This window comes from Bubalus kerabau, chromosome 7 (assembly GCF_029407905.1).
Source record: "Bubalus kerabau isolate K-KA32 ecotype Philippines breed swamp buffalo chromosome 7, PCC_UOA_SB_1v2, whole genome shotgun sequence".
NCBI classification, from domain to species: domain Eukaryota; kingdom Metazoa; phylum Chordata; class Mammalia; order Artiodactyla; family Bovidae; genus Bubalus; species Bubalus kerabau.
The window spans coordinates 75,167,237-75,183,665 of NC_073630.1; the positions used below are offsets into that span (position 1 = coordinate 75,167,237).

Genomic DNA, 16,429 nt, shown 5'->3' on the forward strand with positions numbered 1-16,429 from the left:
ATGTAAACATATTTAAGAGCGAAACTGAAAAAAAACTGAACAATAACAAAAACCTCCCAATCCTGCAAACTGCTTATTTTGTTAAATTTATTCCTAAGCACTGTGTAAATGAACAGAATATTTGTGAGGAAAATTACAAAATAAACTTAAGAGGAAAATTACAAAATATAATACAATTGGCCCTTAAACAGTTCAAACAGGTTTGAACTGCAGAGGTTTGCATGTATGTGGATTTTTTCAATAAATGCATATTATAGGTCTACACAATCCATAGTTGTTTGAATCCACAGATGCAGAACTGCAAGTACAGAGTGCCAACTCTAAAATTAAGTGTGGATTTTTCACTGCATGGGGGTCAATACTCATAACTCTTGTGCTGTTCAAGGGCCAACTGTAAATACATTATGTTTATGAAGAAAGTTACCAAAAAAAAGAAGATCAAAATTAATGACAAGTTATATCTTATTCATGGACAGGAATACTCACTATTATTAGGATATCAAGTCTTCAACAATTAATCTTTAAATGTAATTCTAATAAATAACCAACAGGATTTTTCAGACTAATTCCAACATTCATATTACATTTTGAAAAAGACTTGCCCTACTAGAGACAGCTAAATTGTTAGGAAGGTACAGTAATTAACATAGTACTGTACTGATTCAGGGATAGACAGAACAGACCATTGGAACATAGTGGAAACTTCAGAAACAGACTGAAGCATCTTTTTTTAATCCTGAAAATGACATTGCTGCTAAGTCACTTCAGTCTTGTCCGACTCTGTGCGACCCCATAGACAGCAGCCCACCAGGCTCCCCCGTCCCTGGGATTTTCCAGGCAAGAACACTGGAGTGGGTTGCCATTTCCTTCTCCAAAGCATGAAAGTGAAAAGTAAAAGTGAAGTCGCTCAGTCGTGTCCGACCCTCAGCGACCCCATAGACTGCAGCCCTCCAGGCTCCTCCATCCATGGGATACTCCAGGCAAGAGTACTGGAGTATGTGGTGCCATTGTCCTCTCCGTGAAAATGACATAGGAGATATCAAAAGTCAGTGGGGGGAAGACACCTCACATACATTAAGATACATTTTTTTCTTAAATAGTAATTACTATTTAAGAAAAAAAAAGGGAACGAACAGGTGTTGCTAAGGATGTAGAAAAATTAGAGCGTCTCTGCATTGTTGGTGGGAGTGCTAGATGGTGCAGCCCCTGGGGAAACAGTATGCTGTTGCTCAAAAATTAAGTAGAACTGTTATCAGATCAGATCAGATCAGTTGCTCAGTCGTGTCCGACTCTCTGCGACCCCATGAATCGCAGCACGCCAGGCCTCCCTGTCCATCACCAACTCCCAGAGTTCACTGAGACTCACGTCCATTGAGTCAGTGACACCATCTAGCCATCTCATCCTCTGTCATCCCCTTCTCATCTTGCCCCCAATCCCTCCCAGCATCAGAGTCTTTTCCAATGAGTCAACTCTTCGCATGAGGTGGCCAAAGTACTGGAGTTTCAGCTTTAGCATCATTCCTTCCACAGAAATTCCAGGGCTGATCTCCTTCAGAATGGACTGGTTGGATCTCCTTGCAGTCCAAGGGACTCTCAAGAGTCTTCTCCAACACCACAGTTCAAAAGCATCAATTCTTCGGCACTCAACCTTCTTCACAGTCCAACTCTCACATCCATACATGACCACAGGAAAAACCATAGCCTTGACTAGACGGACCTTTGTTGGCAAAGTAATGTCCCTGCTTTTCTATATGCTATCTAGGTTGGACATAACTTTCCTTCCAAGGAGTAAGTGTCTTTTAATTTCATGGCTGCAGTCACCATCTGCAGTGATTTTGGAGCCCAGAAAAATAAAATCTGACACTGTTTCCACTGTTCCCCCATCTATTTCCCATGAAGTGATGGGACTGGATGCCATGATCTTCGTTTTCTGAATGTTGAGCTTTAAGCCAACTTTTTCACTCTCCACTTTCACTTTCATCAAGAAGCTTTTGAGTTCCTCTTCACTTTCTGCTATAAGGGTGGTGTCATCTGCATATCTGAGGTTATTGATATTTCTCCCCGCAATCTTGATTCCAGCTTGTGCTTCCTCCAGTCCAGCGTTTCTCATGATGTACTCTGCATATAAGTTAAATAAACAGGGTGACAATATACAGCCTTGACATACTCCTTTTTCCTATTTGGAACCAGTCTGTTGTTCCATGTCCAGTTCTAACTGTTGCTTCCTGACCTGCATACAAATTTCTCAAGAGGCAGATCAGGCGGTCTGGTATTCCCATCTCTTTCAGAATTTTCCACAGTTTATTGTGATCCACACAGTCAAAGGCTTTGGCATAGTCAATAAAGCAGAAATAGATGTTTTTCTGGAACTCTCTTGCTTTTTCCATGATCCAGCAGATATTGGCAATTTGATCTCTGGTTCCTCTGCCTTTTCTAAAACCAGCTTGAACATCAGGAAGTTCATGGTTCACATATTGCTGAAGCCTGGCTTGGAGAATTTTGAGCATTACTTTACTAGCGTGTGAGATGAGTGCAATTGTGCGGTAGTTTGAGCATTCTTTGGCATTGCCTTTCTTTGGGATTGGAATGAAAACTGACCTTTTCCAGTCCTGTGGCCACTGCTGAGTTTTCCAAATTTGCTGGCATATTGAGTGCAGCACTTTCACAGCATCATCTTTCAGGATTTGGAATAGCTCAACTGGAATTCTATCACCTCCACTAGCTTTGTTCGTAGTGATGGTTTCTAAGGCCCACTTGACTTCACATTCCAGGATGTCTGGCTCTAGGTGAGTGATCACACCATCATGATTATCTGGGTCGTGAAGATCTTTTTTGTACAGTTCTTCTGTGAACTGTTATATGATCCAGCAATTCTACTTCTGACTATACACTCAAAAGAACTAAAAAGAGGGACCAGAATAGATTATTTGCATATCCATGTTCTCAGCAGCATTATTCACCATAGCCACAAGGTAGAAGCAACAAATATGTCCATCAACAAATTAATGGGTCTGCCCTGTAGGTCAAAGGGTAAAGAATCTGCCTGCAACGCAGGAGACCCAGGTTCAATCCATGGGTTGGGAAGATCCTCTGGAGAAGGGAATGGCAACCCACTCCAGTATTCTTACCTGTAGAATCCCATGGACAGAGGAGCCTAGCAAGTTTCAGTCCATGGGATTGCAAAGAGTCAGAACGACTGAGTGACTAGCACTACACTAAAATGTACTATAAAAAATACAATGGAATATTATTCAGACTTAAAGTTTTAAAAAGGAAGGAAATGCTGACACGTACTACAATACAGATTAATCTTGAGGACGTTATGCCAAGTAAAATAAGCCAGTCACAAAAGGACAAAACTGCCTAATTCATTTATATGATGTACTTTGAGAGTAGTCAAATTCAGAGTTAGAAAGTAAAATGATGGTTGCCAGGGGCTAGAGGGAGTAGAGAATAAAGAGTTACTTTTTAAGGATAAGTTCCAACTCTTTGCAAGATGCAAAGAGTTCTTGAGATGGATAATGGTGATGATGGCACAACAGTGAAAATATACCTAATATCACTTAACCATATACTTTGGGCTTCCCTGATAGCTCAGTCGATAAAGAATTCACCTGCAATGCAGGAGACCTGGTTCAATTCCTGGGTCAGGAAGATCCACTGGAGAAGAGATAGGCTACCCACTACAGTATTCTTAGGTTTCCCTGGTGGCTCAGCTGGTAAGGAATCCACCTACAATGTGGGAGACCTGGGTTCGATCTCTGGGTAGGGAAGATCCCCTGAAGAAGGGAAAGGCTACCTATTCTAGTATTCTGGCCTGGAGAATTCCATGGACTGTATATAGGGTTGCAAAGAGTTGGACACAACTGAGAGCCTTTCACTAACCATACACTTTAAAATGATTAAATAATATAACTTATTTATTCATAATTAAGTTCTGGATATGTATAATTTATTGCATGGTAACAATAATTAATAATACTGTATTCTAAGTTTTTAATAATTCAAATGATGAATTTCATGTTATGTGTATTTTTAAATAATTTAAATTTTTTTTCAGGTATTACAATTTTAAAAAGTAGAGTCTGGATAACTACTCATGATAGTGACTGCTTAGTGAGGCAGGGAGGGGAATAGAACTAGGAATGGAAATATAGGCAACTTCAACATCTGTACTGTTTATTTCAATAATAAACAAATAGCTGAAGGAAACATGAACAAATGTTCACATTTTTTTATTTTGGGTAATGATTACGTGAATATTTTCTATATTATTGTTTGTATACTTATGTATTTTTTAAATTAAGAGGATAAGGCACAACAGATGGCCAACAAACATATGCATAGATGCTCAACAATGCTCATATAAGAAAAATGCAAATCAAAACCACAATGAGTTATCACCTCACACCAGTCATAATGGCCATCATTAAAAAAATCTACAAACAATAAATGCTGAAGAGGATGTAAAGAAAAGGGAACCCTCTTGCACTGTTGGTGGAAATGAATTTGATTCAACCACCATGGAACAACAGACTGGTTCCAAATAGGAAAAGGAGTCAAAGGCTGCATATTGTCACCCTGCTTATTTAACTTATATGCAGAGTGCATTATGAAAAACGCTGGGCTGGCAGAAACACAAACTGGAATCAAGATTGCTGGGAGAAATATCAATAACCTCAGATATGCAGATGACACCACTCTTATGGCAGAAAGTGAAGAGGAACTAAAAAGCCTCTTGATGAAAGTGGAGAGTGAAAAAGTTGGCTTAAAGCTCAACATTCAGAAAACTAAGATCATGGCATCCAGTCCCATCACTTCATGGGAAATAGATGTGGAAACAGTGTCAGACTTTATTTTTTTGGGCTCCAATATCACTGCAGATGGTGACTGCAGCCATGAAATTAAAAGACATTTACTCCTTGGAAGGAAAGTCATGACCAACCTAGATAGCATATTCAAAAGCAGAGACATTACTTTGTCAACAAAGGTCCGTCTAGTCAAAGCTATGGTTTTTCCAGTGGTTATGTATGGAGGTGAGAGTTGGACTGTGAAGAAAGCTGAATGCCGAAGAATTGATGCTTTTGAACTGTGGTGTTGGAGAAGACTCTTGAGAGTCCCTTGGACTGCAAGGAGATCAGCTCTGGGATTTCTTTGGAAGGAACGATGCTAAAGCTGAAACTCCAGTACTTTGGCCACCTCATGCGAAGAGTTGACTCATTGGAAAAGACTCTGATGCTAGGAGGGATTGGGGGCAGGAGGAGAAGGGGACGACAGAGGATGAGATGGCTGGATGGCATCACTGACTCGATGGCGAGTCTGAGTGAACTCCGGGAGTTGGTGATGGACAGAGAGGCCTGGCGTGCTGCGATTCATGGGATCGCAAAGAGTCGGATACAACTGAGCAACTGAACTGAATGACTGAACTGAACTGATGGAGAACAGTATGGAGAAACCTTAAAAAACTAGGAACAGAAACAGAACTACCATATGACCCGGAAATCCCACTACTGGGTATATATCTTGTGAAAACCATAACTGAGACAGACACATGTACACCAATGTTTGCTGCAACACTTTTTACAATAGCTAGGACATGGAAGCAGCCTAGATGTCCATTGACAGATGAATGGATACAGAAATTGTGGTACATATATACAATGGAATGTTACTCAGCTTTAAAAAAGAACACATTTGAGTCAGTCCTAATGAGGTGGATGAACCTAGAGCCTACTGTACAGAGTGAAGCAAGTCAGAAAGAGAGACACAAAGACTGTATATTCATGCATGCCTATGGAATGTAGTGAGATGGTACTGATGAACCTGTTTGCAGGGCAGCAGTGGAGACACAGATAGAACAGACATGTGGACACAGTGTGTGTGTGTGTGGGGGGGTGACTTCAGAGAGAGGCATGGAAATGTGTACATTACGATATGACGCAGGAAGCTCAACCCAGTGCTCTGTGAAAGCTGAGAGGGGTGGGTGGGGTGGGAGATGGGAGGAAGGTTCAAGAGGGAGGAGACATATGTGTACCTGTAACTGATTCATGTTGATGAGTGGCAGAAACCAGTACAATATTATAAAGCGAATATCTTGCAATAAAAATTTAGAAAAATATACTAAATAAATTTCAGCCCTAAAAAAAAAAAAAAAAAAAGAGGATAAGGCACAGGCTGAAAAGTAAGATGGTAAAATAGAGAGGGAAGGAAAACTCTGGAACAATTACAATTCTGGAAGTCTTACTAAGGCCAAAAACAGTTTTATGGGAATGATAGAGTGAAAGAAAGACTGTTAAAAATAGCCGTTCACAGTGGCTTTAATACAATGGTAGGAGAAGATTTTAATCATACAGAATTATATCAACTCCAAGAAATGACTACCTGAAGAGTTAGGTCTTAGAACTAGGTTTGGAAGTAAACATTACTGTGACCCCATGGTCTGTAGCCAACCAGGCTCCTCAGTCCATGGAATTTTCCAGGTAAGAGTGCTGGAGTGGGTTGCCATTTCCTTCTCCAGGGGATCTTCCCAACCCAGGGATCAAACCCGGGTCTCCATTACTACAGGCAGATGCTTTACCGTCTGAGCCACCAGGGAAGCATCTAAACATTGTTAGAGAACGTAAAACTATAAAGCCCTTTGCTATGTACTATGAAAAAGAAAACAGTAGAAGGCATAGTCCTTGCACCTGTTAGGGAGACAAAACTCAAAGGGAATGGGTTAACCAACAAAATCTGAGAATATGTAGATAAATGGAAAATAAGTTGTGTATAGAATATATGCTATAGAACTTCAGTAGAGAACATGAAAACAGATTATTAATTGCTCCAGCATCACATAATGGATTAAATGGAAACCTAAGAAGGAATAGGGTTTGGAAGGAAGAACAAAGCAGGGTAGGGTATTTAGAGAACAGAGAAAGAGTATTAAACAGAGTATTGGTTGGCCAAAAAGTTCGTCCAGATTTTTGTAATATTTTATGGAAAAACCTGAACAAATTTTTTGGCCAACGCAATATAAAGGCACAAATGAGTTAAGTGTGTTTGAGATAGTGGTTGAACACCAGCTTGGTTGCAGCAGAAACTGCAGAAAACATTGGATAGATGGGCTGAAATTTTTAAGCATATGATTCTGAATTTTTAATGTATTTGAAACAAAGAATCATTAAGGATTTAAGCAAGTGGGTGTTATGATAGTATTATTGTAGGAAAATTAATCTGAAGGCATATAAGAAGAAACTAGAAACAAGGGAAAAGCCTAATGTTTTATGAAAATAAATTTTCATGATATTTGTTAAGTTATGTAATTTTCTTAATAGGCAAATTTTAAAAGTAACATCATTACCTTCGAGCTTGAGATTTATCCCTCCACATTCTATAATTCCAATGAACTTGCCTTCTATCTGACCATTTTTATAAACAAAAATGGTTGGTAAACAATTGTCGTGGTAGTGTTCAATACAGCTATTCACAATGGCTTTAACAAATTTAGTTTCAGGAAACTTTCTTGCTAGGAGACTAAGATGCTGGTTAACCAACAAACACATTGGGATGCTAAAAAGAGAAACAATACACACAACATCTTTAAAAAAACAGGCTACTTATTTCAATCTAATAAAATAAGTAAAACATTTCCATGACAAAAATATATCTTTAGATTTTCTTTTAATATAAGATTGCATCAATTGTAATCCTCTATTTTTACCTTTAGTAGTGATAAACTATAGAGTATCTGATTTTCATTACAAAAACTGTTAAAGCCTGGGAATGAAGCTTGCTACCATGGGAATTTGCAGCCTAACTAAGGCTAACCACATTTGACTTGGCAGCAGTGTAATCGAGTACAATGTAATTGAGGAACCAGTAAGTTCCTAGTTTATAGGACACTGAGGGGGAGGGGAGGAGAAAGAAAGAAAAACAAAACAAAACAGGACATTTCTAGGGGATCCTTAGCAGTTCTAAATTTAAACAAGGGGACCCAACTCTTGGTCATAGGTTATTTCCACACCAGAAGTTATCTCAAACTTCCTTGAATTCCTTTTATTCAAACTTCATCCACCCTTTTCTTTGACATGCTATATCATATTCCCCAACACCCAGAACTGTTCATTGGAAATTTAAAATTGATCAGAAATGTAATCAAAATCGGCAATTCTTCCAGCTCTATCCCTTAACTCTCATTACACTCATGTTTTAATTAGTCACTTTTCTCTATCACTCACTCACAGCTTTATTAAATTCTTTCAAAGCTAATCCTCAGCTTTATCCCACACTCCTTGCATTTCCTATGGGACCATTCTTTATTTGTTATCCTATTTTCTTAAGCTATCCTTCTTTACTCTACATAAACATATTCAAAATACTAAAAAAATTTTTAAAAGTCCTTTCTCATTCTCTCTCCCTCCCTCACCTGGTCACAGCCCAGATGAAAAAAGATTTTAAAAATCTCTGTGTTGTTCACTTCCCTTCTTAAAAGGCTCTCCTTTTTTGATTCCTGTGATAATTTTTTTCTATGAAATTTCCTTTTTACTCCTCTGACTCACTCCTTATGCTAATACCTCAAATGTAGATATTCCTTGTAACTATGTCCTAGACCCTCTTCTCATTTTAGACACATTCACTGGGCATTCTTTAAAAAAAAAACAAAACACTAAATTTGATACAAGTGTATCTCTCCTTCATCTTTGTATACATTTTCTCATCATTCAAATGGAGCATATTTGAAACAATACAGTAGAGGAAGGAAAGATTACTGTGAACCATGTTAATCAGAGAAAGGTCTTTGTCTAACAGACAAAATTAGTACATTCTTCTCTTGAGATCTTCCCTGGTGGCTCAGATAGTAAAGCGTCCGCCTGCAATGCGGGAGACCTGGGTTTGATCCCTGGGTTGGGAAGATCCCCTGGAGAAGGAAATGGCATCCCACTCCAGTATTCTTGCCTGAAGAATCCCATGGATGGAAAAGCCTGATAGGCTAGAGTCCATGGGTCGCAAAGAGTCGGACACAACTGAGCGACTTCACTTTCACTTCACTTTCTCTTGTTCTACACCTTATATGTCCTTTCAATGCATACATCTATATAGATAGATAGATAGATATACACATGAAATGTTTAATTTGTCTCTTGAACTATATCATAAAAGCATCTTATTCCCATTCGTATTCTCAACTCCTGCAAACTGTCACAGATATAGTTGAAGTTGAAGTTCTCTTAAGTGAGTGGCTCATACCAGGACATACTGCATGCTGCAGGCAGGTGGTAACCCTCCTGGACTTTATCCACTTTTCCCCTCTATATTTGTTTATGCACACTGCATATTTTATTATACTTAACAAATAAATAAAAGTGTGACAACAAAAGTCATTGAAGTTCTGAAGAATATCAAATGCATGCTTTGGAGAAACATGATAAATGTGAATCACTTAGAAAAAAATTGTTGTGTAGCTCATTGTAAGCCAGACAAATATAAATGTCAAAGGAATAATAAAGATTTCTGCACTCAAATTGCTTCATATGTAATTGTGAATTCTTGCTCCATTTTAAACAAACTCTGAAAATGAAACCAATGGCAATATACTAGGTCTTAACAATATTGGGGGAAGACTGTATATTTTTTTATTTGTCTTCTCTTTGCCAGTTTCTGGCTTTTATCATCAATTTTTTTTTCTAACCTTGTTTCACAAATTAGAAAAACTCAACAAAGTGAGTATAGAGGGAACAAATCTCAACATAATAAAGGCCTGATATGACAGGACCACAGCTAATTTTATATGCAACAGTGGAAAGCTGAAAGCCTTTCCTCAAGATGAGGAACAAGGCAAGGATGCCCACTCTCACCACTTTAATTCAACATAATATTGGAAGTCCTAGCCAGAGCAAGAAAAAATAAATAAATAAAAGGTATCTAAATAGGAAAGGAAGAAGTAAAGCATGTCACTATGACATGGTATTATATTTAGAGAACCCTAAAGACTCTATCAAAAAAATGGTTAGAACTAATAAAAGAATTCATTAAAGTTGTAAGCTAAAAAATCAATACACAAAAGTCAGTTATGTTTCTATAACTAAGAATGAACTAAGTTATGTTTCTATACACTAAGAATCAGAAAGAGAAACAAAGAAAACAATTCCGTTTGTAATTGCATCAGAAAGAATAAACTACCCAGGAGTAAAAAACATTTGAAAACTACAAGACATTAATGAAAAAAAGTGAAAAAGAAACAAACAAATGGAAAGATACTCTGTGCTCATGGATTGGAAATATTCATATCACCCCCAATCAATCTACAGATTCAATACAATCCTCGTCAAAATTCCAATGGAATTTTTCACAGAAATAGAACAAATAATCCTAAAACTTGTAAGGAATCATAAAAAAATCCAAGTAGTCAAAGCAATCTTGAGAAAGAAGAACGAAATTGGAGGCCACATGTTTCCTGATATTAAACTGTATTATAAGGCTATAGTCATTAAAACATTATGTAACCGGTAGGAACACAAACACAAAGGAAAAAAAAAACACACAAAGATCAATGGAAAGCATAGACAGACCAAAAATAAACCCATACTTATATGGTCACTGAATTTATGACAAAGGAGGCAAAGAACACACAATGGAAATGAACAGTGTTGGGCAAACTGGACAGCAACACACATAAAAATGAGATTTGACCACTATCTTACATCATACACAAAAATAACTCAAAAAATATTGAAGATATAAATATAAGACCTGAAACCATAGAACTCCTAAAAGAGACCATAGGCAATGACATAGATCTTGGTGATAATTTTTCGATTCTGACACCAAAAGCAAAAGCAAAAATAAATAAGTGAAACTTCATTATACTAAAAATCTTCTGCACAGCAAAAGAAACCATCAACAAAATGAAAGGCAACCTACTGAATGGGAGAAAATATTTGTAAATCACATACCTAATAAGGAGTTAATATCTAAAACACATAAAAGAACTCATACAACTCAATAGCAAAAACCCAAAGAATCTGATTTAAAAATGGGCATAAGATCTGAATAGACATTTTTCCAAAGATGATATACAGATGGCCAACAGGTACATAAAAATATACTCAACATCATTAATTACCAGGGAAATGCAAATGAAAACCACAGTGAGATATCACTTCACACCTGTTAGAATGGCTATTATTAAAAAGACAGGAAATAACAATGCAGCAAGAATGTGGAGAAAAGAGAATTCTTGTGCACTATTTGCTGGGAATGTAAACTGGTTCAGCCACTATGGAAAACAGTATAGAAGTTCCTCAAAAAATTACAAATAGAACTACCATATGGTCTAGCAATTCCATCTCTGGCTATTTAGCTGGTGAAAAAACACTAACCTGAGAACATATATGTACCCCCATATTCATTGTAGCATTATTTACAATAGTCAAAATACATAAACAATCTGAGTGTCTATCAGTGGATGAATGGACAAAGAAATTGCAGTATATATACAACTGAATATTATTCAGCCATTAAAAAGAATGAAATTTTCTCATTTGGGACAACATGGATATACCTATAGGGTATTATGATAAGTGAAATAACTTAGAGAAAGACAAATGCCATATGATCTCTCTTACATGTGGAATCTAGAAGGCTGCCAGAGGGTGGGAGAAGTGGATAAAGGGGGACCAAAAGTAAAAAAGCCAAAGCAGAGAATCACACAAAAATATCTTTTTTAATTTAAATATTTTCTTTTCATCTGACATATATAAACATACATTAATTTAGTAATCTTTGATATTGGCTTGGGAGCTTCTCATCTACAGCTTTTCTCATCTAAACTATACAATAATGCATTGTCTTCCATATCTTCTTAGTGCATGCAGGTCTCATAGGTATATGCATGATGATTCATTTTGCCGTGAATAGAAGCTAATACTACATCGTAAAGCAAGTATGTTGTTCAGTTTCTATATCACATCCGACTCCTTGTAACCCAATGGACAGCAGCATATCTGGCTTCCCTGTCCTTCACTATCTCCTGGAGTTTGCCCAGACTCATGTCCATTGAGTTGGTGATGCTATCAAACCATCTCATCCTCTGTCCTATCATTCTCCTCCTGCCCTATAATTCTAGTAAAAATTAATTTAGAAAAAGAAATCATCTTAACACTAAGTGATGTTATATATCAATTTAAGTAACAAAAAGCTAAGAAAAACAAAGTGTATACAGTTTAATTTGTATTTCAGAATATATATATAGACAGATAAGTACAACTTGTTACAAATCTAGATACTACTTTATTTTACTGGATGGCATACTTAAAGTAATATTAGAAATATGTACTACCTAACTCAAATCAGTTTTCCACATAAAACCATGACATTAATACTTTATAAGCTTTATTTTCCCTCAAATTGGTGAAGCCAATCCACAAATATCTAAGAAGAAGAATTTGATGATTACTGTAAGAATAAGAGCCGAGTCAGCAGTATGACCCCACTTATGGGGCAGTGGTCTTTTTTTTTTTTTTTGTGGTAAAATACACACAAAAAATTTAATGTAAAATAAAATAACATAACATAAAATTTACCATCTTAAACACTTTAAAACATACAGCTTATTGGTATTAAATACATTTATAATGTTGTTTAACCCTCACCACATCCATCTCCAAAACTCTTTTCATCTTATAAAACCCAAAGTCTATACCTACCATCTTGGACTATTTTAACCTAGAAAATGACAGATCAAATAAATAAAAAATAAGAGTATAGAATTTTTAAATAATCATTATTAATAACACAAATATAGTACACAAATATATATAGAAGACTGTGAAAAGAACATATATTCACTATTTGGAGGGTACAAATACCTTTGGTCGTTTTTTAGACTACAAGGAAATTCTTCATTAATTCTGTGGATATAGAGAATATAAAACTAAAACTTTGATTTCATCTTTTAAAAATACTTTTTAGACTATAGGTGTTAAATCACACTGGTATTAAATGGGAAGCCTTGAAAAATTGTATCCTTGTTCAAACAAGTACTTTGAGAATTAAGAGTTTAAGTGAAACACCTATAGGGTGCTAACCATGCCCTATATAACTCATGCTTTGAGATGATCACCCTCAAATAATCAGGGTTTCAGAGGGAGGTGTTGAAAGCCTGCCTGTCCAAATGCCTGTAAGCTAAAACCAACCTAAAATTTCCTGCTTATCATGGGATATGCCCTTTTTGTTTATTTATTTATTTTTTAATTTTATTTTATTTTTAAACTTTACACAACTGTATTAGTTTTGCCAAATAGGGGCAGTGGTCTTAATGCAGGAGGCAGGTGGGAATTGGTGGTAGCAGTGAAAAGTATGGAATTAGGAGACTATGGCACTATAGATTGTGGTGCAGGGAGAAAATGATTGTTTGAAAGTTCAAACTTGGTGTTGGGGTTTGAGGGCCAGAATTTAACCCCAGAAGAACCTTTAAAAAATAAGCAAGACCTTTGATATCAGAAAACAATTTACGGGCCTAGCTATGAAATTTGAGGTACAAAATAGGCAATGGGGTATACAAACAAAGCTAGTGGAGGTGATGGAATTCCAGCTGAACTATTTCAAATCCTAAAAGATGATGCTGTTAAGGTGCTACACTCAGTATGCCAGCAAATCTAGAAAACTCAGCAGTGGCCACTGGACTAGAAAAAGTCAGTTTTCATTCCAACACCAAAGAAAGACAATGCCAAAGAATGTTCAAATTACTGTATAATTGCACTCATTTCACATGTTAGCAAAGTAATGCTCAAATTTCTCCAAGCTAGGCTTCAGCAGTACATGAATCGAGAACTTCCAGATGTACAAGCTGGATTTAGAAAAAGCAAAGGAACCGAAGATCAAATTTCCAACATCTGCTCGATCATAGATGGAGAAGGCAATGGCAACCCTCTCCAGTACTCTTGCCTGGAAAATCCCATGGATGGAGAAGCCTGGTAGACTGCAGTCCGTGGGGTCGCGAAGAGTAGGACACGACTGAGTGACTTCACTTTCACTTTTCATGCACTGGAGAAGGAAATAGCAACCCACTCCAGTGTTCTTGCCTGGAGAATCCCAGGGACAGGGGAGCCTGGTGGGCTACCGTCTATGGGGTCGCACAGAGTCGGACACGACTGAAGCAACTTAGCAGCAGCAGCAGCAGCTGGATCATAGAAAGAGCAAGGAAGTCCCCAAAAAATATCTACTTCTGGTTTATTGACTACACTAAAGCCTCTGACTGTGTGGATCACAACAAACTGTGGAAAATTCTTAAAGAGATGGGAATACCAGACCACCTTACCCGTCTCCTGAGAAACCTGTATGCAGGTCAAGAAGTGACAGAAGTAGACATGGAACAACGGATTGGTTCCAAATTGGGAATGGAGTACGTTAAGGTTGTATATTGTCACCCTGCTTATTTAACTGATATGCAGAGTACATTATGCAAAATGTCAGGCTGGATGAAGCACAAGCTGGAATCAAGATTGCTGGAAGAAATACCAACAACCTCAGATATGCAGATGATACCACTTTAATGGTAGAAAGAGAAGAGGAACAACAACAAAAAAAGAACCTCTTGATAAAGGTGAAAGAGGAGAGTGAAAAAGCTGGCTTAAAACTCAACATTCAAAAACTAACATCACGGCATCTGGTCCCATCACTTCATGGTGACTAGATGGGGAAATAGTGGAAACAATGATAGATTTTATTTTATTCAACTCCAAAATCACTGTGGATTGTGACCGCAGCCATGAAACTAAAAGACACTTGCTCCTTGGAAGAAAAGCTATGACAAACCCAGGCAGTGTATTAAAAAGCAGAGACATCACTTTACTGACAAAGGTATGTACAATCAAAGCTATGGTTTTTCCAGTAGTCATGTATGGATGTGAGAGTTGGACCATAAAGAAGGCTTGAGCACTAAATAATTGATGCTTTTGGCATGTGGCAAGTCAAAAAAAATAAGCATAAGAGACTGGATACATCCAAATGCACTGCATGATCTCTGATTAGGGATCAAAATATATATATTATAGAAATATTATTATGATTATTCAAAAATATATGTATTTATGAAAGAGCTTCTGAAGTTAGTTGGAGAAATTTGAGTTAAGGACTGGCTGGGTATTAGATGGGGCTTCCCTGATAGCTCAGATGGTAAAGAATCTGCCTGCAATGCTGGAGACACAGGTTCGGTCCCTATTAGGAATTATGGTTAATTTTGTTTGGTGAGAAAATGATATTATGGTTATATAGAAAAAAGCCCTTAGGATTTTGAAGATGCACGCTGAGATACTTAAGAGTAAAGCATCATGTAATTCATTTTGAAATGGTTCTACAAATACACACATATAAATATACAAACAAAACAATACAAATACGGCAACATGTTCATTGCTGAAATCTACCTAGCTGGTATGTAGGGTGCTCATTTTATCATTCTTCCTACTTTTTTCTATGTTTGAAATTTTCTATAAGCTTTTCAAATTAACTGACAAAGTACTTGTTTTTCTAATAAGTATGAGAAGTTCTTTAAGTTACACCTGAAAATATATTAAAATAATTTAGTCCCTGAAGCCAATGACTCTACACATATATTTTTCTTTTTTAATTGAAGTATAGCTGATTTACTTTGTTTTCTTGATTAGTCTTTGTTATATGCTTTATCCAACATTAAAATGAAAAATATGTATCTTAAAACATTAGAATATTAGATTTTTACAAAAAGCTACAGTAATTACCTTGATCTGTATAGATGAATTATAACCCACACATCTTTTTCTGCATTTGTGACTTCATTCACATACTGATTTCCAGAAATTTCTCTTAATTCCCCAAATTTTTGTTTTTTCTTGAGAGCTTTCCATTCCTGTAACCGCTTTTCTCTAGTTAAAAAAAATGAAATTACATAAAAATATTGTTATATTCTTAAGACTATCCCATATACAGCAATAATCTAGGGATGTGAATGGAATGCTAGTACATATGAATCTCTTTAAAGAATAATAATTATTAATGGTTTTACAATGGCAGTTACTCTTTTTACATGGTTATTTGCTTTATCATGGGTATTATAAAATATAAGAAATTAGCTATTGATTTAAATTTATTTTTCTCTAAGACTAAGTCAATTATAGTTATTGAGAGCTTATTTAGACATTGGACTAATAAATTCTCATATACAGATTAGATAAAGGGAGAGCATGCAGAACAATAATAACTAACATTTACTGAGAGTTTACTATGTTTCCAGGCACTGTTTTCAGCATGTTTATTAATTTAACCTTGCAAAAGCTTAATGAAGTTAACACTATTATTATTGCCAATTATAAGCTCTTAGCTTTCACGCTAAACTTTCAGTTCAAAGTCTTTAGTGAACATGTATAATTACTTGTTATAGACATATTGCAGGTAGACAGATGATAAAGAA

The 16,429-nt window shown here is 36.5% G+C and overlaps 1 protein-coding gene across 9 annotated transcripts in view; it reads right to left on the reverse strand.

The window, feature by feature from the left end:
• Window positions 1-16,429, reverse strand: part of PDCL2 (phosducin like 2) — a 150,180-nt gene that overhangs the window by 979 nt on the left and 132,772 nt on the right. For all 9 annotated transcript variants that reach the window (XM_055588616.1, XM_055588614.1, XM_055588615.1 and 6 more), the window contains 2 exons: window positions 15,741-15,884; window positions 7,343-7,551 (listed from right to left, as the gene is read on the reverse strand). In XM_055588616.1, the coding sequence (XP_055444591.1) occupies window positions 7,343-7,551; window positions 15,741-15,884 (353 nt within the window). The remainder of the gene's footprint in view (window positions 1-7,342; window positions 7,552-15,740; window positions 15,885-16,429) is intronic.